The following is a 24,309-nucleotide window of genomic DNA, read 5'->3' as shown; positions in this document are numbered from 1 at the left end:
TTCAGATAACTTGAACAACAGCCTGAACTTAAATATTAATCCTGAGATACTGTACTACTAAGTGAGATGCCTCAGAGTGAACTGCATCTGACTGTGGCCCATAAGAGAGTGGATCTGAGGTCAGTGACGTTGAGTGTTGCCGTAGCTTTAGACAATGAATGAAGCTGTGGCTTGTGACCATGTGTTCTACTGTTGTCTGAATCATGACCCTTCCATGACTTCAAACTGTGAACTTCTCCAAGCATCATATACCATAACGTGTCTTAGTAATACCAAAATAACCCCTGGGTCATATTTATTTAGCTTGAAGAAGACCACATGCTGTTCAGTTAGACAATTTCTGCTTTTGTTACAACCTCCAAGTTTTGTGCCTTTTAGTAGTGTAACTGCCAAGCTAAGAGACTGTCAGTATGTAACCACTAAGCATCCTGCCTCAAATTAGATAAGAAACCATTAAAATCCATGCTAACGCTGTTGGGTGACCATACATCGTGTTCCTTTTGTTACACTTGACTGCGTTTTTTTGAGTAAACTTGTTGTTATGGTTCTGATCTGTGGTGCCCTGCTCTCCTGCAGAACCAGTGTTCTGTTTTGAATTTTGCGCCATGGACAGATGGTTCCTGTCCTCGGTTCCTGTGCTGGTATTGGAAGGGGCCTCTTTCCAGGCGCCTCGTTCCGGGTGAGTGCTCTGCTTCAATAGGGAGCAACCTCACCCGTAATGCCGCCAGTCATAGTTGCTTCCTGCAGTAAGTGCTCTGGCTCCCATTTATGTCTAGATCTTGTCCTCCTACCTCAGACCTGTTTTTTTTTTCTCACTCCTCTCGTGTCCCTGACTCTGACTTTGTTCACCGGCTCCTGACCTCCGGCTTATACCCCGACCTTAGCTCCGCTTTTCCCAGTTGTACTTTACGTGACTTCTTGGCTTCTGACTTACTGCTTGCACTCTGACCTCAGCTCTACTTCCCCCCTGTTTACCTTACATGACTGCCTGGCTTCTGACCTCCAGCTTCTGCTCTGACCTCAGCTTTGCTTCATCCCTGTTTTCCATACGTTACCTCCTAGCTCCTGACCTCCGGTTTGTTGGACTTCGCTATCACTAAGTGCTTCTGGTGACACCTAGTGGTAGTTCATCACACTTGTTTTACATATCTTTGTTCATTGCTGGGCCATCCTTTTATTAAGAGATGAGTTTGGGGTCAAAAAGCCAAACACAATTTATGACTTGCTTGCATTTGGCATAGTTGGTGAGAATGAATTTGAGACTGGAGCACGAGGATGACCCATTGGGTTTAATATCTATGAAACCATCTGAGATATGTATGGTAAAGGCAGGTAAACAAACTGGTTATGGTCACAGGTCCATTTTGCGGAGGCCAGAATGTTTTACCACCCAAGTTGTGTTCACGTGGGACTGAAGTATAATTGAGGTACTGCACGTGCCCTATGGTCTGTTAGAGCAGGTAAAGGTTCACACAAAGTTTTGATATCTCTGTCAACCTTCAAGATTAAGACTAGAGTGTTGGTCAATCATCAACTTTTTTCAAGATAGGGCTTTGTAGAACTCAAATTACAACTCACATTTTGAGATCACTGGAATTCCCATTAGTTAGACCTTTCATAATGAGTAAGTTATCCCGTATCCTATAGACGGGGAATATATTACTATTTTAGGAATAACCCTTTAAGGAAAAAACTCCTAATTCTAATCCTTTTAGCAACTGCTGTAGCTGCAAATCTGAATTTTTGGCATGTGTGCTATATATCAGGGGTGGCCGGGTACCTGCGTTTTTTTAAGCCACAATAACGGCATTCAAGATTCTCAATTATGGAATTATAAAGGCACTGTCACAGTTCCGCTGCTTTGCTATGTGATTTGTGCACTTGCTGACAGGTTGTCTTTCAGCACTAGGGTGCATGCTAGTTTTGGGAGGTGCCTTCACAGACGCGCCTCATTCCTGGTGCTATATCTGATCATTGCCAGTCGTACTTCCTGTTTGCTCAGTATGCTCTTGGCTCCTGTCTGGTGTAAATGTTCTGATCTTGGCTTCTGACCTCGGACCTCTTCCTGACCACATCTCTGTTTGCTCCCTGAACCTTATACATTATCTCCTGGCTTCTGACCTCGGACCTCTTCCTGACCACATCTCTGTTTGCTCCCTGAACCTTATATGTCAGCTCCTGGCTTATGATCCATGCTTGTCTGATTATCCTTCTATCCATACTGCTCGTAGTGTCTAGCATCACAGGCATGCTCCCTGTAGTCAATATGTGCCAAGACCTAATGATGACAATTAGAGATCTACGTGTAGGGTCCTTTCACAAACATTAAAAAGGGGCTTCATACGATTGCTGGTTAAAATCTCCATACTACTAAATGTAGGGTTGGAGAGGAGGACTTGGTACCTGTATACACTCCATCGCTCTGGAGTAGTTCCATACACATGATTTACTTTATAGTTGGACTCTTGGAGAGGGAATCACTGCAGCAGTCTTTGCCACTCATTATAACTTGGGCTGGCCACATAGTAGCCACATGACCTGGCTCATGCCATAGACTCTCTCCAATGGGGACTGCATCAAGCAGCCAATCAGCAGCCATTTGAGAGTGACTTCCTCTTCCTGTGCTCATCTACTCCATCTGGAGTAGTCAACCGAGCTAAAGCGATCCATCATTGATGTCTTTTTATCAAGGGATCGTGGTTTTCTGAGACATTGTCTCAAATCCTCTATCTCAATGAATTTTGGAAGCTAAGAGTCACCATAAATAGGTCCACGAACGGCCTTGGAAATATACAGTTTTATCAGGCAGAAGCTAAAGCCATTTACTGAGACTTCAGTGGGGGAAATTTGCTAAGCGAAAGAGTTTGCACCTTTTTTGTGCCAGATTCAACAAGAGGGAGTGACAATGCGCGCCATCATTTTTTTGAAAAATATTTGCAAAGTAATAGGCAGTGTTTGAAGGTACAATTCAATGTCGATAATGCATCCAGATCATCACAGGAGGTGGAGCTCTAAATGTATCCAGAGCACAGAGGTGAGGGCTGATATCCTCTAAGGGAGGTTGAACAGCTGTAATGGGGTTTTTGGAGAAAGGAGCCTGAGTTAGTTTTGGAGAACGGTTGGCACCAAAGTAACTAGTAACCGAACCGGTACCGAGCACAGTGGGGTCCTGGACCATAGATCAGGGAGTAGCTTCACGCAACCTGATAATTAACCTGTGGAGGATAGTATCTCTATAAAGTGTCCCCAAGAGCTCAGAGATTGAAGGCACCAACACAACGAGGTAGATAGGGCTTTCCAACCCATGCAGCCCACTGAAATCCCAAGTGTGAGCCATCGAGAGCACAGATTCCCTACTTAATAGTGGGGAGCGGGACCCTGAAAGCTTCAAACCGAGGGGTCACGCGAAAACACCTAAACATTAGTGCAAGGCGGCAGGTCAAGACCACTGGCAGCATCAAAGGGAGCGGATTCCCGGACGACCTCCCCCCCCATCCCCCCCCGAGAGGCAGCGGCACTCGGAGACTTGGTTTACCTGTGTGTCAGTCTGCTTTGCGGTTGCACCATTACTAACAATACCTGAGTGAGTACGCTGTCCTCCCCTGCTTCCAACCTGCACTACGCACCCCTACACCTCCATCATCCAGAGTCCCGGGGCCTCCCCTACCCATGGAGGGAACGTCATCTGGCTGCCTCACTCCATCCCCACCAGGTACTCCCATCGACAGAGGCAGTACTCTCCTTACCACGAATCACGGGTGGCGTCACAAACTCTTATCCCCTGTAAATACTCCCTTTTCATTTGAAGTGGCCGCAAGCTCCCTAGTCCGGAGACCCTCGAGCCACAGCAGACCCCGGATCTGAGCAGTTCGACCGCTGCAGGGGCGGCACAGATAAAGCCGACTGCTTACATCCAAGGCCTGTGTAGGTTTCTAAGTCTATCACCAGCAAACAGAAAGAAAGAGGAAATTAGAGTATTTCAAGACACAAGGGAAGTGTCGATGATTAATGCTGAAAAGCAAGGAAATCCGTAGGGTCCTAAAGAGAAAGGGATAAACCCCAAGCAGGGAAAAAGGGAAAGTCAAAGAGCAGCTTGTGTAGCCAAAAGCTGCGACCTTCTACAGCCGGAAACTACAGGACTGTCTGTCAAGCGTGACACACTCGTGACAACTTCAAAGGAGACCATGATTTTAGCAATATACTGCGATAAAGACTTATTATAGTGTATTGATATTTTTTCAGTCGCCTAACCTGAACCCAAAAATGCAATAGAAAGTAAAAAAGAAAAAATATGGGGTTTTTTAACACATTTTGAGAGATGACAAACTCACCTCTGCTACATCTGACTTGCTCAAATTTGCTACTCTTGTAATTGAAAACTCAATTGATGATCTCCAGTTGGCAAAACTCAGCACTTGGGGAATAATGATCCATTGCATCTAACGCACAGGGGAGAAGAACGAGAATGGGGGGGGGGATGAGCACAACAAGCTCGCTAATGACAAGTTATCACAGGGTCAGGTACTTTTTAGGGTTTTTTACTTTTCTTTAACGCCTGCGGTGTGAGACGCGGCGGAGCTCATTTTTTCAGATGCAGGAGTGTAAATCCCTCGGTGTCCAAGAGTACAGGAGTGTGAAATGAAAAAAGCACCCCGAGGCTGCGAAAACGTCCCCAAAGTGTAAAAAGCCAGACGTGTTCTTTATTAGCAGCCTTTGTGCTCGTCTCGCTCCGTGTTCTTGACACAATCTGCTCAGAGGGATCGCAAGAAAAAAAAGCACTTAACAAATAACATCGCACAATACCGGGGTCTGTAAGGACAGGTCACTGACCCTTCAATTGATGCAGATAGCAAGTAAACACCTGCTGTAAAGAGTTATATGGTGAAATTTTCCCTTAAAGGGGATCTCTGGAATAGACAAGCCCTTGTTATACCTCAGTTTTGAGGCTCAATCTGGTGATCTCTAGCTGTGTGGTCTGTTTCCTTCCCTCGTCAGCCACAGTGTGGTCGGTCTCTGTCCAACTTCTGATGGTTCTTTTATCTTTGTTTTACTTCCCTTGCTTTGCTAGTAGTCAGGTGTTTTTCACGTTCCCAACTTGTCTCTGTCCTATCACAGCTTGGGTGGGGCTATTTATGCTCCTCTTGCACCAGCGTTCTTTACTTGGATTTCAGCTAAGGAGCTCCAGTCGTGCAACTAAGGCTGTTGTGAATGTCATTAGAGTGGATGCTGGTGTGGAGCTCCTTCTGGTGGTCAGGAATGGTAATGAAGCGGAGTCTGAATCTGTGACTCAAACAGGTGATGGAATTAATTAGGATTCCAGGAAGTCCTATTGCAGACCAGCCTGGTTTATATAGGTGAGCAGTTTCTACATGGCGGCCGCCGGTGATAAATGTTTCCTGCTGCATCTGCAGATGGCTGGGAGTTTTCCCTTCTGTTTCTCCCATTTAATCTATGCCTGAATCTACTCCAGATAAGTTGGCTATTTTCTGTGGTTAATGTCTGGGATTGCACTAAAGGGTGTTTCTGCTTATTCCATTTTCTTCTGTGTTTTGTTTTTTTTTGTTTTTTTGTTTGTGAAGATCTGTCTCTCTGCTTTAGTGAGCAGGGTAGTTTCATAGTTTCATAGTTTTTAAGGTTGAAGGGAGACTCTAAGTCTATCTAGTTCAACCTGTAGCCTAACATGTTGATCCAGAGGAAGGCAAAAAAACCCCAATGTGTCAAATAAGCTCCAATGGGGAAAAAAATTCCTTCCTGACTCCACATACGGCAATCAGACTAGTTCCCTGGATCAACACCCTGTCATAAAATCTAATATACATAACTGGTAATATTATATTTTTCAAAAAATGCGTTCAGGCTCTGCTTAAATTTTACTAGTGAATCCCTCATTACAACATCATACGGCAGAGAGCTCCATAGTCTCACTGCTCGTACAGTAAAGAATCCTCATCTGTGATTATGATTAAACATTCTTTCCTCAAGACTTAGCGGATGCCCCCTGTTCCAGTCGCAGGCCTAGGTGTAAAGCGATCTCTGGAAAGGTCTCTGTACTGTCCCCTCATATATTTATACATTGTGATTAGATCCCCCTAAGCCTTTGTTTTTCCTAACTAACTAACCCCAAGTTTAATAACCTGTCTTGGTATTGCAGCCCCCCCATTCCTCTAATAATCTAGGTCGCTCTTCTATCTACCTGTAAGATTATGCTATTTATAACCTTCTATACTTTTGCTAACAAGAAATGCATCCATTCCTCTCTTAAATTCATTCAGTGAGTTGGCCATCACCACTTCCTCAGGAAGAGAGTTCCAGAGCCTCACTGCTCTTACCGTGAAGAACCCTCTTCTATGCTGATGTAGGAATTTTCTTTCCTCCAATCGAAAAGAACGCCCCCTTGTTCTTGTCATAGTCCTTGGTACAAACAGATCATGGGAGAGATCTCTATATGGCCCTCTGATATATTTGTACATATTTATTAGGTCTCCCCTAAGTCTTCTCTTTTCTAGAGTAAATAGACCTAATTTTGATAACCTTTCCGTGTATTGTAATGCACCCATTCCATTTATTATTTTAGTAGCCCGCCTCTGAACCCTTTCAAGTTCAGTAATGTCTTTCTTCAGCACCGGCGCCCAAAATTGCACACAATACTCCAAGTGTGGTCTGACTAGTGATTTGTACAGAGGGAGAATGATGTTTTCATCTCGTGCCCCCAGACCTCTTCTAATGCATCCCATCACCCTATTTGCTTTGGTGGCTGCTGCCTGACACTGGGCACTCCAATTTAGATTCTTATTCACTAAGATGCCTAAGTCTTTTTCCATGTCTGATTTCCCCAGCAGTTTCCCATTTAGTAAGTAATCGTAGCATCTGTTTCTCCTTCCCATGTGCATAACCTTACACTTATCTGTGTTAAACCTCATTTGCCATTTTTCAGCCCAATTCTCCAATTTACTCAAATCCATCTGTAGTTGCAAACTGTCCTCCTTTGTGTTAACTACCTTACATAGTTTTGTATCATCTGCAAATACTGATATTTTACTCTGTAAACCATCCACCAGATCATTAATAAATATATTAAATAGTAGGGGGCCCAATACAGACCCCTGTGGCACCCCACTAGTAACCCTGGCCCAATCTGAGTATGCACCATTAATAACCACTCTTTGTTTTCTACCACTAAGCCAGCTACCTACCCATCTACACACATTTTCCCCGAGCCCAAGCTTTCTCATTTTACTTAGCAGTCTTTTATGTGGGACAGTGTCAAATGCTTTACCGAAGTCGAGATAAATGACATCCAATGATTCTCCTCGGTCCATGTGAGAGCTTACATCCTCATAGAAGCTGATCAGGTTAGTTTGACAGGAGCGATCCTTCATAAATCCATGTTGATATGGAGTTAAACAGTTATTAACATTGAGACATTCCATAATAGTATCCCTTAAAAACCCTTCAAACATTTTACCCACAACAGATGTTAAGCTTACCGGCCTATAGTTTCCAGGTTCCCTTTTGCACCCTTTTTTGAATATTGGTACCACATTTGCTAGCCGCCAATCCAGTGGAACAGACCCAGTTTCTATAGAGTCTTTAAATATAAGGAACAGAGGCCTGTCTATCACATTACTTAACTCCCTTAATACCCGAGGGTGAATGCCATCAGGGCCTGGTGATTTGTCAATTTTAATGTTACTAAGTCGGTTCTGCACTTCTTCCTGGGTTAGGCAGGTCATACTTAATGGGGCATTTACATGATCACTCTGCATTTCCCCTGGCATATGCTTTTCCTGTGTGAACACAGTTGAGAAAAAAGTATTTAAAACATTTGCTTTTCCCACATCGCTTTCTATGATTTTACCCTCATTATTCTTTAAAGGGCCAACACCATCAATTTTAATCTTTTTTCTGTTTATATAATTAAAGAATAGTTTGGGATTTGTTTTGCTTTCCTTAGCAATGAGTCTCTCAGTTTCTACTTTTGCTAAATATATTTGTTTTTTACACATTTTATTTTTTTCTCTATATATTTTTAATGCTTCCTCGCTGCCTTCTTGTTTTAGCTTTTTAAATGCCTTTTTCTTATTATTCATTGCCCCTTTTACATCCTTATTTAGCCACATTGGTTTTCTCCTGTTCCTAGCCCTTTTATTTCTGTATGATATGGCTCGCTCGCAGTAGGTGTTTAATACCGATTTAAAAATGTCCCACTTATTTTCTGTGCTCCCATTTTTGAGGACATTGTCCCAATCAATTTGGCGAAGGTCTTCTCTAAGCTGATGAAACTTTGCTTTCCTGAAATTCAGCGTTTTTGTAACCCCCCTCCAAGGCACCTTACTGAAGGACAAGTGGAATTGTATTATATTGTGGTCACTATTCCCGAGGTGCCCATCCACTCGTACGTCTGTTATTCTATCTGGCATGTTGCTTAAAATTAAGTCGAGAAGGGCTGCCCCTCTAGTTGGGCCCGGCACAAGTTGGGACAGATAATTATCCTTAGTTACTGACAGAAACCGGTTTCCTTTCTGAGATACGCAGGTTTCAGTTTCCCAGTCTATATCGGGGTAGTTGAAGTCCCCCATAATAATCACCTCATTGTGATTTGCTGCTTTGTCTATTTGTTTCAATAATACATTTTCAGTGGTTTCTGTTATATTTGGTGGCTTATAACAAACCCCTATGAGGATTTTATTAGTTTTCCCTCCTTGTATCTCCACCCATAGAGACTCCACCTCTTCATTTCCCTCTTGAATATCTTCTCTTAGTCTGGGCTTTAAACTGGACTTTATATATAGACAGACTCCACCCCCTTTCCTTTTTTTACGATCCCTCCTAAACAATTCATATCCTTGCAGGTTAGCCGCCCAGTCATAACTATCATCTAACCATGTCTCAGTTATTCCTACTATGTCGTATTTCTCCTCATACATTACCAGCTCCAGTTCCTCCATCTTATTGGTCAGGCTTCTTGCATTGGTCAGCATGCAGGAAAGAAGTTTTGCTCCCCTTTTCTTAGCTTCCTTCTGATTACCCTGTCTTGGGTCCTCTTTACGGCATCTAGTATCCTTGATTAGTTTGTCCTTCTGTTGCATGTTCTTGTCTGCTGTTTTTTCTCCCATCCCCTCTTCTTCTAGTTTAAAGCCCTCCTGATGAGTGTGGCAAGCCTTCTGGCGAACGTGTGTTTCCCAGGTTTTGTGAGGTGTATCCCGTCTCTTGCGAGAAGTCCATCGTAGAGGTAATTCACTCCATGGTTCAAGAATCCAAATCCTTGCTGCCTGCACCACCGTCGTAGCCAGTTGTTCAAATCTAGTATCCTATTCCATCTTCTGACACCATGGCCATGGTTCCTCCAGTAAGAAAGGAAGCTTGCTCCCTGTTCATGTTTGGACTATTTGCACTTTAGAATATTATTTGTTCTGTGATTTTGTTTCTTCCCATTATAGCTGCAGTTCTGTTTATAGTGTCTGGCACAAGAGAACCTGATATAGTGGGGAAGAGACCGTGTGGTCTTAGGATTTTTTCTATCTGGAGTTTGGTATTTTTTGCAGGTTTTTTTGCTGGCCGCAATCAGTTATCTATCCTGTCCTGTTGTATCTAGTAAGTCGCGCCTCACCTTTGCTAATCTATATTTTCTATCTGTGTATTGTGTTTTCTTACATCACCGTCGTTTACATGTTGGGGTCTTGCTATTTCTTTGGGGACTGCTCTGAGGCAAGTTAGGATTCCTCATTTCTATCTTTGAGGTGTAGCAAGTTTCTCCGGCAGCGACAAGGTGTCTAGGTGTGTTAGGATCATCCCACTGCTAATTCTAGTGTTGTCCAATAGATGGAAACTATGCTGACCGCAATCACCTAACTACTCTTGTGGTTTCGTTTTTTCCTGATTAATGGGATTTTTTTTGATTGTTCAGTTACCAGTTCATAACATAAGGCATTTTGCCTGCTGGGCAAGGACCAGTTGTGTTACTGCTCTGTGTTTGCTCATTTTCTTTTCCAACACAGTTCCTCAGTCCTCAGGTTGGTGGGAGGTTTCTTCTGCTTTCATTTATTATTCTCCTTCCCCCACCCCTTTTGTGCATGTGCCTTAAATTTCCTCACCTTAGGTCCCCATCAACCTCTGCACACTTTCTGTATCTCTTGTTTACTTCTGTGTAGTGGTCTATCCTCTGGTTCCTCAGAAAGAACAAGAAACCACTCACTGGCCTCCCAAGGAGCCAGGTCTGAGTTGGGGTTTTTAGTTGTGTGGCAAGCATTTTCTACAGAAGTCAGTAGGGTATGAGTGCGGCTGCAGTTGTTGTAGGCTTTATTTCTCCCCTTACCTGTGTTTAATTGGCTGGCTATAATATTATGCCCGTACCTATGTAAAGTGTGCGGTGGTGTTATTATGGAACCTGTTAACACCTTGGCCACACATCTACAGGCCTTGTCCCTGGAAGTGGAAGCGGATATCGAGCTCCATTAGCAACATGCACGTTCTGCCAATACTGAGTATTCGGCCCATCTGGACACCACATTGGAATCCAAGGTAAAATTGCCAGAATGCTTTTGTCGCGGGCGGGGAGGAGGGTGTCAGCACTGCGCTCACCCCTCTGCTCGGGTCCGGCTGCTGCTGCTCAGTGGTGGCTCGAGCTGTGGGCCGGATCCCGGGGGTTCTCGAGCGGCGCTCCTCACCCGTGAGTGAAAGGGGATTTGGGTGCTGGGATATTGTTCGTGACGCCACCCACGGTTGTGGTGATTTCACCACCGCTGCTTTGTATGGGGATCCCGGGAGTGATGATGTATAGCAGCGAGTTGTTGTGTTGCCCCTCCGTGGGTAGGGGTTGGTGATCCCGGGGCCCGGTGATGGGGTTAGATGCAGGGCCTGGTGGGAGCGGGGACGCGGGGGCAGCGCTGTGCCTTGCGGCACTGTGGTACTCACTCAGCCTGAGACGTTGACACAGTTTTACGGTAAACCACACGGCTGGAAAGACGGTTCCCACGGACGGCTGCACTTGCGGTCCCCAGTAGGTAACGGTGATGTCCCTTTGTCCTGCACCTAATGTTCGTGTGTTGGTAGCGATGGGTCCCCACCGGTAACCCACTTTCCGGCTTCAAGCTGGACCGGAGGAGCTCTACTCTTTGCCCGCAGACGCTGGCCCCTAGAAACTGGTGCCCTGGCGGTGGCGGTGTCTCTACTGTAATGGTTGAGCTGTTGCCTTCAATCGGGACTTGGTTGTTGGGGGATCTACGTCCCCTTCACTGACGGATTCGGCAAATTTGGCGACTCCTAGCCTTGCCGGGGTCCGAGAGGCCCCTGCCCTGGTGCTGACTGTCCTTTGCATGCTGCTCCAGACCGCCGGGTCACCACCCGTCCGCGGTCCTTTCAGGAACTCCCGAACAGTCACCTCTCCAGACAGTCACCGTCGTCTGCTGACCTTGCTGACCCTGTCCTGCACACAGCTGGACTCACTTCAGGCTTTCTTTCTGTCACCTTTCACCTTGCTTCAGCTTCTCTTACTCCTCCTTTACCACTTCACTTTACTACTTGTTTACTCCTCACTCAAGCTCTCCCTGAGCTAATCTTCCTGGTTCTTCCCGCCTCCAGAGCTGTGAACTCCTCGGTGGGCGGAGCCAACCGCCTGGCCCACCCCCTGGTGTGAACATCAGCCTCTGGAGGAAGGCAACAAGGATTTTGGTAGCTTTGGTGTTCCTAACTGGGGTGTAGGGTGTGGTGGTGTAATGACCTGTGACCCCTGGCTTGCCCAGGGCGTTACATTCCCCCTTAGCAAAATGCAGACCGTCCGCGGGCTGCCCGTCCAACACTGGTTTTATTTTTCTGAAAAATATATAAAAAGTAAACGGTAACATATTTACATTTGTAATAATTCTTCCCACCACGGGAGGCACATTTTACTTAAACGTTTCAAAGGGTTTACGGTTACGGTTTCCGCTCTCTCCCACCCAAGTAACCTGGCCCTGATGCTGCCCCTAAAACCCAGGCAGCACCCCTTGACCCACAGTCCAGCACACGGTACCCGAGCGGGATCTGTCCTTCCCCTCCAGAGGGTAACCACCGGTTCCTTTGGTGGCTGGGCCCCAGCCGGCTCTGCTGCGGGCCCTCCCTTCAACCTGCCTCTCCGGAGGCGGCACTGCGGAAAACGGTAACGGTAAACAATTATTTACAAGCCACTTAACGTTTGTGGTTGCCCTGCAAGTTCACGGGCTTGTCCATGGATAGTTCCCATGCCAACTTTTTAAACGGTCCCCACGGGGACAACGGTGTCGGCTCCTGCCGGTTGCAAATCACGGTAGTTAATCAGGTTAGGTACACGGTTATTATCATTGTTCATCATTTTTCCAAACTTTCAAACAAACAAAACAACTCTTTAAACTCCCTGACCCCCTTACTCAAAGGACGGTCTCCCTGTACCTAAGTGGGGGTCTACCTAGGTTGGGACGGGTGGACCTCCGGGGTCCGGTGTCGGTGGGGCTATGCAATGGGGCAGAGAGAACAACTGGTTCCTCCTTCCTGCTATCGTGTGGGGCAGGCGGAGGCATAGGGGAGCTGGGCACAGGTTCATCCCTGGGCACTGGCACTGGTTCTGGCTCACGGTTGACCGCTTCCACCACTTTTTCATCCACAGGTTGTGGGAACAGTATCACTGGAAGAATCACCGCGCCGTTCTGTGTAGGCCAGTCTGCTGGGAAGTCACCCATGACCGTGTGAATCACCTCTTTTGCCTTCTCTGCTGGTGGAGGTACTGGCACTTCTGCCGCCGCCCTCAGTGCCGGTGGGCACCTTTTCAGATGGTCCCGGGAAACCGTGGCCAGAGTGCCCCCTTGGTCACGACTGATCTGGTAGGCCTTTCCATCTTCCCATTCTGTGCGTTGTATGACGTATGGGATTTGCTCCCATTGATCATCCAGCTTGTGGGTCTTCCTCTTCCGCTTTAACACCACATCCCCTGGCTGGAAAGGACCCGCAGACGCTTTCTGGTTGAATCGGTGCTCTTGCTGTTCTCGACTTCGACTTAGATTTTTCTCCACGTACTCCTGAATTTGCCGGTATTGTGCTCTCCTCCGACTTTCCCACTCAACTGTCGAAGGGAGTGCTTCTGGGGGCTCCAACCCCATCTCCAGGTCCACCGGCAGGCGGCCAGGCCGAGCCCTCATCAGATATGCTGGGGTGCACTTCGTCGAGCTGGACGGGATATTGTTGTACATGTCGACCAAGTCGGGTAGCTTTTCCGGCCACAGGTTCCGTTCTTCCAGCGGTAGTGTCTTGAGGAGTCCCAGGACCAAGTGGTTCATCTTCTCACACATGCCGTTGGTCTGGGCATGGTAAGGGGTGGTCCGGATCTTCTTGCAGCCGTACAACTGGCAGAACTCGTGGAACACCTCTGCTTCAAAAGCTGGTCCTTGGTCAGTAAGCACCTTTTCTGGATACCCATGTGGTCGGCAGAAATAAGCCTGGAACGCTCGAGCAGCAGTTCGACCAGTTAGGTCCTTGACGGGGACAACCACCATGAATCTTGAATAGTGGTCGACGATGGTCAACGCGTAGGTGTACCCACTTCGGCTGGGGGTGAGCTTGACATGGTCTAGGGCGACCAGTTCCAGTGGCTGATGTGTGATGATCGGGTGTAGGGGCGCTTTCTGGCTGGTCTCGACCTTCCTCCTCAGCGTGCAAGGACCGCACTCCCGGCACCAGGCCTCTACCGACTCCCGCATCCCACTCCAGTAGAACCGCTCCCTCAACAGCATCTCCAGCTTGTTCCACCCGAAGTGCCCAGCACCATCATGGTATGCCCGCAAGACAGTAGCCACATCAGCTTCAGGAACAACCAACTGGCAGATTTTCTCATGGGTCTTCGGGTTGATCAGCTCACGGTACAGCCTCCCTTAATGTAGATAAAGCCGTTTCCGTTCCTTCCACAAGCGCTGGGCTTCGTCTGGAGCGGCAGGGTCCATTCCCACAGCACCCTGTTCCAACAGGGTCTTGACGAGGCGGACAGCCGGCGCCTGGTTTTGAGCTTCTTGCCACTCTTGACTGGGCCATGGGTCCAGATCCACCCGTTGTTGGTGTACTTGTACCTTCTCAGTGAGCGGCTGGTGGAATGCAGGCAACTCGATCTCCTCGAGGTCGTCATCCTCGCACCCTTCTTCTGACAAATGGGGCATTCGGGAGAGTGCATCAGCATTTATGTTGACACGACCAGCTCGGTACTTTATGGTGAAATCATAGTTGGCTAGCCGGGCCACCCATCGCTGCTCCAACGCGCCCAACTTGGCCGTGTCCAGGTGAGTCAACGGGTTGTTGTCCGTAAAAGCGGTGAATTTTGCTGCAGCCAAGTAGTGGCGGAACCGCTCCGTGATAGCCCATACCAACGCCAGGAGCTCGAGCTTGAAGGAGCTGTAGTTCTCAGGGTTCCTTTCAGTCGGCCGGAGTTTTCGACTAGCGTAGGCAATCACCTTCTCCTTTCCATCCTGGACCGGGGACAGGACTGCTCCCAACCCCACATTACTGGCGTCTGTGTAGAGGATGAACGGACGGCCATAATCAGGGTACGCCAGGACCTCTTCTCCGGTCAAGGCCGCCTTCAGCTGGCAAAAGGATTCCTCATGCTTTTCCTCCCACACCAGTGGGGCTCCGATGGGTCTACCACCTTTGGTCTGTCCCACGAGGAGATCTTGCATGGGGGCAGCCATCTTCGTGTACCCCTTGATAAAGCGCCGGTAGTACCCCACCAGGCCCAAAAACTGCCTTACTTCCCTCACTGTGGTTGGCCTCGGCCAGCTCTGGATGGCAGTGATCTTCTCAGGGTCGGGGGCAACACCGTCTGCACTTACCACATGCCCCAGGTACTGCACTCTGGGTTTCAGCAGGTGACACTTAGAGGGCTTCAATTTCATCCCGTATTTGGCAAGGGACGCGAACACCTCGGCCAGGTGCTCCAGATGGGCTTCATACGTCTGGGAATAAACAATCACATCATCCAAGTGCAACAGGACGGTCTCGAAGTTTGTGTCCCAGACAGCACTCCATCAGCCGTTGGAAGGTTCCTGGGGCATTACACAGCCCGAACGGCATACTATTGAATTCGCAGAGCCCCATCGGGGTGGTGAAGGCGGTTTTCTCCCGGTCTTCCGGGGCCATGGCCACTTGCCAGTACCCACTGGTGAGGTCAAGGGTAGAGAAGTAGTTTGCAGTTCTTAGTGCAGCCAAAGACTCTTCGATACGAGGCAGTGGGTAGGCATCTTTATGGGTTATTTGATTAATCTTCCGGTAGTCCACACACATCCGCATGGTACCATCCTTCTTCTTGACCAGTACCAACGGAGCGGCCCAGGGACTACAGCTGTCCCGAATAACCCCTGCCTCCTTCATATTCCTCAGCATATCTTTGGCACACTGGTAATGTGCAGGGGGAATCGGTCTATACCTCTCTTTGATAGGGGGATGTTCACCGGTGGGGATGTGGTGTTGGACCCCTTTGATCTGCCCAAAGTCTAGTGGATGTTTACTGAAAACCTGTTCATACTCCTGCACCACCCTGTATACCCCTTCCCTGTGATGTGTAGGGGTATCATCAGTGCCTACATGTAGCTGTTGGTGCCACTCCTTTGCCTCCCCTTGGGGCGGGGAAGTGCTGGTGGTAGGTGGGAGTACTGAGGGACTGGCTTCATGGATAGTGTGGGGATCCAGGGTGAGCAGCTTGGCAATGGTGGCATACCGGGGAAGCCTAACTTCTTCCTCCCCACAGTTCAACACCCTCACAGGCACTCTCCCTTTCTTTACATCCACCACCCCTCGGGCGGCCATTACAGTGGGCCAGTGCTCAGATGGTATGGGCTCCATCATGGCCGGGTAGTCACGCCCCTGAGGCCCTACTGCTGCCCTACACCAAATCATCATCTCACTCCTAGGGGGCACGGTCAACGGAGCAACATCCATTACTCTCACTCCACCAATCTCCCCTCCTGTTGAGCTTACATGCTGGCGGTACATTAGAGCCCGGATCTCACGCTGCACAGCTCTCTGCCGGCTTCCCGCCGCCGTGGCGGCCAGCTGCTGCAGTAGGGCCAACACATCACCCATACAGTGCTCCATCACATTGGTTCCTAGCACTATCTTCGGGTTATGATCACTGGGTTCATTCATGATCACAATCATACCCTGGTGTTGCAGTTCAGCTTGCCCCACTGTCATAGCAACTTGTTTATACCCCACTTGGGTCAACGGGAGTCCATTGGCAGCAATTAGTGTTATACTAGTATCTGGGGGTGCCAGTTCATCTGTTCCCCAATACCGCTGGTACAACGTGTATGGTATGGTGGTTACCTGTGATCCAGTGTCCAAGGTTTGTCACATCTAATGGAAGGAGGACATATATACCAGGAAGGGGACAGAAACAAGGATGGGGACATATATACCAGAATGTGCCCAGGAGGAGGCTATATACACCAGGAGCGGCCCAGGAAGGGGACATGTATACCAGAATGTGCCCAGGAGGGGGATATATATACACCAGGAAGGGGACATATATACCAGAATGTGCCCAGTAGGGGGATATATATACACCAGGAGGGTCCCAGGAAATGGACATATATTCCATAATGTGCCCAGGAGGGGGCTATATATACACCAGGAACGGGACATATATACCAGAATGTGCCCAGGAGGGGACTAAATATACACCAGGAGGGGCCTGGGAAGGAGACATATATATCAGAATGTGCCCAGGAGGGGGCTATATATACACCAGGAGGGGCCCAGGTATGGGACATATATACCAGAATGTGCCCTGGAGGGGGATATATATACACCAGGAAGGGGCCCAGGAAGTGGACATATATACCAGAATGTGCCCAGTAGGGGGCTATATATGTACCAGGAGGGGCACAGGAAGGGGACATATATACCAGAATGTGCCTAGGAGGTGGCTATATACACACACCAGGAGGGTCCCAGGAAGTGGACATATATACCAGAATGTGCCCAGTAGGGGGCTATATATGTACCAGAAGGGGCACAGGAAGGGGACATATATACCAAAATGTGCCCAGGAGGGGGACATATATACACCAGGAGGGACCCCGGAAGGGGACATATATACCAGAATGTGCCCAGGAGGGGGCTATATATACACCAGGAAGGGGACATATATACCAAAATGTGCCCAGGAGGGAGCTATATATACACCAGGAGGGGCCCACGAAGGAGACATATATACCAGAATGTGCCCAGGAGGGGGCTATATACACCAGGAGGGGCCCAGGAAGGGGACATATATACAAGAATGACGACATATTTACTGCATCTTTAGGGTAAGTTCACACAGTGCGTTTTTCGCGGCGGTTTTGCGCAGTTTTCGGGTGCGTTTTTGCTCAGAAAACTGCATGACTTTGCTTCCCCTGCAAAGTCTATGAGTTTTCATTTTTGCTGTCTGCACACTGCGTTTTTTTTCAGCAGCGTTTTTGTGGTGCCACAAAAACGCAGCATGTTAATTATTCCCGCATTTTTTTACTGCGCTTTTCATCCATTGAGTGCAATGGGATGTTGAAAAACGCAATGAGAAACGCAAATAGCTGCGTTTTGGTGCGTTTCGAAGACCAAAAACGCAGCTATAAACGCAGGAGATGGGTAGTAAAGTGACATGTACAGGAAGAGGATTCCTTCTGTCAGTAAACACAGAAGCGTGAATCCTCCCGGTACCGTCACCGCCACTTCCACCTCCAGTCCTGTGCATGTCTGCTGCTGTGCGGCGCCATGTACGGGCGGGAGGTGGAAGCGGCTGCGAAAACAAAAGTGAACAGTAGAAAAAAAAAAAAGTCATACTCACCTGTCTGCAGACTCCCGGTGCCATGCCCGCTCCTAGATCCTCCCGGTACCGCCGCTCCGGGTGTGTGCAGTCTCCCAGGGTACGTATGCCTGCAGGATGCAGGACCTGGCGATGGATCACCTGATGCAGTCACCTGACGCGTCAGCTGATCGTAAGTCTCGGGCTGACGCCAGCGCCTGGCCGGTTATCAGCGGATGCGTCAGGAGACTTCATCCCTGATTACCGGCAGCTCCTGAAGCGATCGGACAGGATCAGACTCTCTCTAGGAGCTGCGGTAATCAGCACATAAGTGAATTGTTTTTTTGGTTTTTTTTGCACCGATGCATCTGCTGATTGTATAAACGGCTTTTATACAATCAGCTGATGTGTGATGTGATTCAGGCACTTGATCCTGACACATCATCTGATCGCTTTGCCTTCCAGCAAACCGATCAGATGATATTGGATCAGGATTGGACGGCGCGGGACCCTTGACGCAGAATTACTGCGGAGGGGGGTTCTTTATTGCAATAAAGATGGAGTCACTAATTGTGTTGTTTTATTTCTAATAAAAATATTTTTCTGTGTGTTGTGGTTTTTTTATCTTTACTAGAAATTCATGGTGGCCATGTCTAATATTGGCGTGACACCATGAATTTTGGGCTTAGGGCCAGCTGATAATATAAAGCTAGCCCTAACCCCATTATTACCCAGTGAGCCACCCGGCATCAGGGCAGCTGGAAGAGTTGGATACAGCGCTAGAAGATGGCGCTTCTATGAAAGCGCCATTTTCTGGGGTGGCTGCAGACTGCAATTCGCAGCGGGGGTGCCCAGAAAGCATGGGCACCCTGCACTGTGGATTCCAATCCCCAGCTGCCTAGTTGTACCCGGCTGGACACAAAAATTAGGCGAAGCTCACGTCATTTTTTTTTTTTTTAATTATTTCATGAAATTCACGAAATAATTAAAAAAAAAAAATAAAAAAGGGCTTCTCTATATTTATGGTTCCCAGCCGGGTACAAATAAGAAGCTGGGGGTTGGGGGCAGCCCGTACCTGCCTGCTGTACCCAGCTAGCATACAAAAATATGGCGAAGCCCACATCATTTTTTTTATTTGGGGGGGCAAAGAAATCCTGCATACAGTCCTGGAAGGAGGATGCTGAGCCTTGTAGTTCGACAGCTGCTGTCTGCTCTCCTGCATACACTATTGGATGGAGGATGCTGAGCCTTGTAGGTCTGCTCCCCCTGACTCTCCCTCAAGCATACAGTCCTGGATGGAGGATGCTGAGCCTTGTAGGTCTGCTCCCCCTGACTCTCCCTCCAGCATACAGTCCTGGATGGAGCATGCTGAGCGTTGTAGTTCTGAAGCTGCTGTCTGCTCTCCTGCATACACTATTGGATGGAGTATGCTGAGCCTTGTAGATATGCAGCTGTCTGCTCTCCTGCATACACTAGTGGATGGAGTATGCTGAGCCTTGTAGTTCTGCAGCTGTCTGCTCTCCTGCATACACTAGTGGAGAATAAAGAACATATTGAAGAAGGAAATGACATCAGACCTTTTTTTTTGTTCACTGATAAAAAACGCATAAAGACGCAGTGAGCAAAAACGCAGCAAAGCGCAGCAAGAAACGCACCAAATCGCGGCAAAACGCGCACGTTTTTTTGACGCGGGTGTGTTTTTGTGCGTTTTTTGTCGCAAAAAACGCACAAAAACGCAGCGTCAAAAAAACGCAGTGTGTGAACCTAGCCTTACATCCTCAAGCCTGATCTATTAGATAATCCTAACTAAATAGGTGTTTAAAGGTCACCTTACTTTGCCACCAATAATAGATTTGGGGGGAAAAAAATAAAAATTCCCTTAATTTAAAACACAAGTGTAATTAGCAAATATTGAGGGGCAGACAGGGGGAAGAGCCGCCAAATGCCCAGCTTACAAATTTTGGAAGAATAACCACAAATATATTACTAACATGTTTGGTTCTATTTTAGTTTTGCATTATAAATATTGTTTTTTTTTTATATGTATTTTATTTTATTTTTTAGGTACAGAAGCGAATGACCTTGAAGTCTCTCGTTCACGCTCTTTTAACAATGCCGTCACATTATCGCTACCTGTGTGTGAGTCATCTCATCGGATGGACGGCTTTCCTCTCTAACATGCTTTTCTTTACGGATTACATGGGACAGGTGAGCTAAAAAAATCCCCAAAAACAACAAAGCTTAGACATGAATTTCCCCCTTTTGACACCAACCTTTTTCCGATAAGCTAATTTTATGCTAATTAACCCTTTACAGGATTCTTTTGACCGTCTCTTGTGTGGTATGGTGGGCGTGAATGGATTTTTGTTGTATAAGGATGGGAAAAGAGCATGAAAGTCGTACATAGGAGAGGGGGGGAGAGAGGGACTGATCTAGGTCGAGTGTGTGAAACGATGGTAGATATGAGGGATTGAGGCAGTTGGCACTTAAATGATACAAATACAGATGGTGAAAACATTGTGCAGCACAAATGACCCAGGAAAGAGTTTGTTTGATTGTCTTCCATGACATACAGTACAGACCAAAAGTTTGGACACACCTTCTCATTCAAAAAGAGTTTTCTTTGTTTTCATGACTCTAAAAATTGTAGATTCACCTTTTGAAGGCATCAAAACTATGAATTAACACATGAGGAATGAAATACTTAACAAGAAAGTGTGAAACAACTGAAAATATGTCTTATATTCTAGGTTCTTCAAAGTAGCCGCCTTTTGCTTTGATTACTGCTTTGCACACTCTTGGCATTCTCTTGCTTCAAGAGGTGGTCACCGGAAATGGTTTTCCAACAGTCTTGAAGGAGTTCCCAGAGATGCTTAGCACTTGTTGGCCCTTTTGCCTTCACTCTGCAGTCCAGCTCACCCCAAACTATCTCGATTGGGTTCAGGTCTGGTGACTGTGGAGGCCAGGTCATCTGGCGCAGCATCCCATCACTCTCCTTCTTAGTCAAATAGCCCTTACACAGCCTGGAGGTGTGTTTGGGGTCATTGTCCTGTTGAAAAATAAATGATGGTCCAACTAAACGCAAACCGGATGGAATAGCACGCCGCTGCAAGATGCTGTGGTAGCCATGCTGGTTCTGTATGGCTTCAATTTTGAATAAATCCCCAACAGTGTCACCAGCAAAGCCCCCCCACACCATCACACCTCCTCCTCCATGCTTCACGGTGGGAACCAGCCATGTAGAGTCCATCCGTTGACCTTTTCTACAAAGACACGGTGGTTGGATCCAAAGATCTCAAATTTGGACTCATCAGACCAAAGCACAGATTTCCACTGGTCTAATGTCCATTCCTTGTGTTCTTTAGCCCAAACAAGTCTCTTCTGCTTGTTGCCTGTCCTTAGCAGTGGTTTCCTAGCAGCTATTGTACCATGAAGGCCTGCTGCACAAAGTCTCCTCTTAACAGTTGTTCTAGAGATGAGAAGGTGTGTCCAAACTTTTAGGTCTGTACTGTATCTGTCTTCTGCTCTGTTTAACTGCCATGTCTAACTGCAGAGCCCATGAAAATCTGGCACTTTGATAAAATCTGCACAACATGCCTGCTGAACCTACTTTCGTATGTATGTGTGTGTGTGTGTGTATGTGTATGTTTGTGTACATCAGACATCAGGAAGGAGTTAACATTCCCCATGGACTTATTTTATTGTCCTCTGACTGAAAAAATAAGATTTCAGAATTGACCATGTATCCTAAAAGGAATGTCTGAAATACCGTAATAGAAAATTGTGAATTAGTGAGGGACCCTCAGCCCCCTTTTCTAATATTTGTGCTACAAAGGATGACTATCTCTTTGGAGAACCAGACATTTCTCCTTATTACTACATAGTCAGGCCTTTGATTTTTGGGCTAATAATGCAATACTTCATTTCACCTGCGGGGGCGTTGTAGGATAAATGAACACTCGCTGCCTGAATCCTCATTTGAACTACTGGAGTGCAGAAAGATGGATGCGGATTATTTTATTTTGGGGTTGGCGGTCTTTTGAACAAAAGTGAGGAAAATAAAGGAAAGGCGGCAGAAAAAGGAGCTACTTTGTTTATAAACTTTTTTGTTTGCTTTTTTTCAGATTGTTTACCATGGGAATCCATATGCACCTCATAACTCTACCGCGTACCTCATCTATGAGCACGGGGTGGAAGTAGGATGCTGGGGCATGTGTATTAACGCCATCTCCTCATCAGTGTACTCCTGTAAGTAATGGGTTGACGCTGCGAGTTGCTTCTATAATTATGGAGTCCAAATCCCTCATTACATGTATGTAAGATATTGGCATGTGTGAAGGCTGCTGTGCCGGTCACGTGGCTGGACAGTACATTCAGCTGCTGAGGAATTGTATCATTCCTATTGATGGATATTATCTAGTTTATCTGTGCTCTGTATTGGTATATGGAACAGATGAGGACTTCTTTATATGTATGAAGGAGGACTTTATGCTGATCTAACAGTAGATGGCGATATTGTGTAAAGTTTCCTTAATCACTGTATTTGTAAAAGGTCTTTTGTTTTCTTCTTGGTTTTGTTTTCTCTTCCTCATGCAATGCTGTATGACTGTGATGACTGTGCATATTTCTTACCTCATGTTCCAAGGAGTAAAGAGCTTGTTATCCCATGTAATCTGCTTTAGAAACTTTCTTCTACACCTGGGAAGCTAGAAGCTGTGCAACACTCTGTCTGTAAAAAAAATTGGCAACCCTGGAGATGAGATGCTGGTTGTGTTGGGGCTACACATGTCATACAACATTGAGATCACTCTACAGCATGGTGACATCACATCTAATGACTATATTTGGTGTTCAATTGTGACCTATGGTGACTGCGAGACAGTCACAAGTGTTTCCAAATGCCCTGGCTTTTATACAGTATATCCAGTCACAATTCACACACAGCTCACTTGTAAAAAGACAAGACTGGTGATAAGGGGTGTGGGGGGCATCAAATTGGAAACTTGACCAGGATCCCATCCACGATGGGGGGCCCCCCTACTTTAGCACCTTCTTCATGAAGTGACTACAGGATATATATATAATATATAATTACTGTATTACACTTATTACACTGTATTTTTTGCTTTGAGACGCACCCCAAGTTTAGATAAAAAGAAAAAAAAATGCTCGTAATCCATTGCTGTCTTACCGAGGGGGAGCAGCAGTGGTGGTGGATGGAGTAAGATCACATGAGACAGGGGTAGTGCTGGAGTTGGACGATCCTGCAGGTGGTGCAGCGGGTGTCCTAGATGCTCTCTGCAGGTGCTGTGAAGTAGGAGCATCCAGAAACGGTTGGCGGTGAGTGCGGGTTTCAAAGAAATAACATTTGAGTCAGCGCGTGTGGTCCGCCCCCGTGCCAGCAGCCGACGCTGCTCGGATCTGGACCTTCAGGGGTGGTGGCTTGAGGGTCTCCGGACCCAGGGGTCTCGCGGACACGCCGAATAAAATGGGGGATGTAGATGTGTACCGCCCTGTGGGCTCGGCTGCGACCGCCGAGCCGCTCTGATCCGTGCTCGTACGGTGGGTGGCTCAAGCTCCTCACGGACCCGGGGTCAGGTCACTCTGCAAGGGGGTTGGCGCTACACGCAGGGACTTCGGTGGGGAGTTTCACGGCCGGGGCCGCGGTGGTTTGGGAAGGGATGTAAGTTCGTGACGCCACCCACGGGTAGTGGTGAATGGATGGACACCACCACTGCCGTTAACCAGACCTCCTGGGGACGGTGTTGCGCAGCTTGGTGTTGAACCCTCCGTGGGTAGGGGAGTGATGGTCCCGGGGGCCTGAGGGAGGTGCTGAGGCGTGGGGACAGGTGCGGGCTGGATGCTGGTGCGGTGCCGCGCGGTGTGCGGCCCGAAGGCACTGGTGTAATCACTGACACAATACACTGGAGTCTCTGGTAAACCAAACGGGATGATGAACGGGGCCCGCAGCCGGCTGCAGCTTCTCCCTTAACAGGTTGGTGGTTTCCGCCTTTCTCCTGCACCTCTGTGTGAATGTTTGACTCCTATGCCTAAGCAATGGTAGTCCGCTCCCTGGCTTGCTGGGTGTCGGAAGAGCCCTCTTTGCCCGCAGACGCTGGCCCTTTGGGTCTCTATGCCTTGGCGGTGGTTTTACCCTGTATGGTTGGACTGTTGTCTTCTAACGGTCTTGTGTGGGAAAGGTCCTTAAGTCCTGTCCTCAATCAGTTGATTTGAATCTGCCCTGTCGGTTCGGGGCTTCGAACTGGGTCTGAGTACCCCTCCTGGTGCTCCGGTTTCCAATCGGTTCCCGGTTCGGTACCGGCGGGCCACCACCCGTCCCCGGTCCCTACGGTTCCACCGGCTGTAATTCCAGCTCCTGCAGGCGGCCACCACCATCTGCCTCCTTGCCAGAGGTGACTGGGCTTTGACCCAGACACCTTAGTAGACTATGGCAGACCTGGTCACAGGTCTGCCCTTGAACTCTACCTCTTTCCTTCACTGTCAAGACTAGACTCTACTCTGCACTAGAACTT

At 47.7% G+C, this 24,309-nt stretch overlaps 1 protein-coding gene across 1 annotated transcript in view; it reads left to right on the top strand.

Annotated features, from left to right (window-relative positions):
- Nucleotides 1-24,309, top strand: part of SLC45A2 (solute carrier family 45 member 2) — a 144,204-nt gene that overhangs the window by 46,355 nt on the left and 73,540 nt on the right. Inside the window, exons 4-5 of the mRNA XM_075343511.1 lie at nt 19,841-19,984; nt 21,901-22,024. Of these exons, the coding sequence (XP_075199626.1) occupies nt 19,841-19,984; nt 21,901-22,024 (268 nt within the window). The remainder of the gene's footprint in view (nt 1-19,840; nt 19,985-21,900; nt 22,025-24,309) is intronic.

This window comes from Anomaloglossus baeobatrachus, chromosome 1 (genome assembly GCF_048569485.1).
Source record: "Anomaloglossus baeobatrachus isolate aAnoBae1 chromosome 1, aAnoBae1.hap1, whole genome shotgun sequence".
NCBI lineage: Eukaryota > Metazoa > Chordata > Amphibia > Anura > Aromobatidae > Anomaloglossus > Anomaloglossus baeobatrachus.
This window is presented reverse-complemented; position numbering and strand designations above follow the sequence as displayed.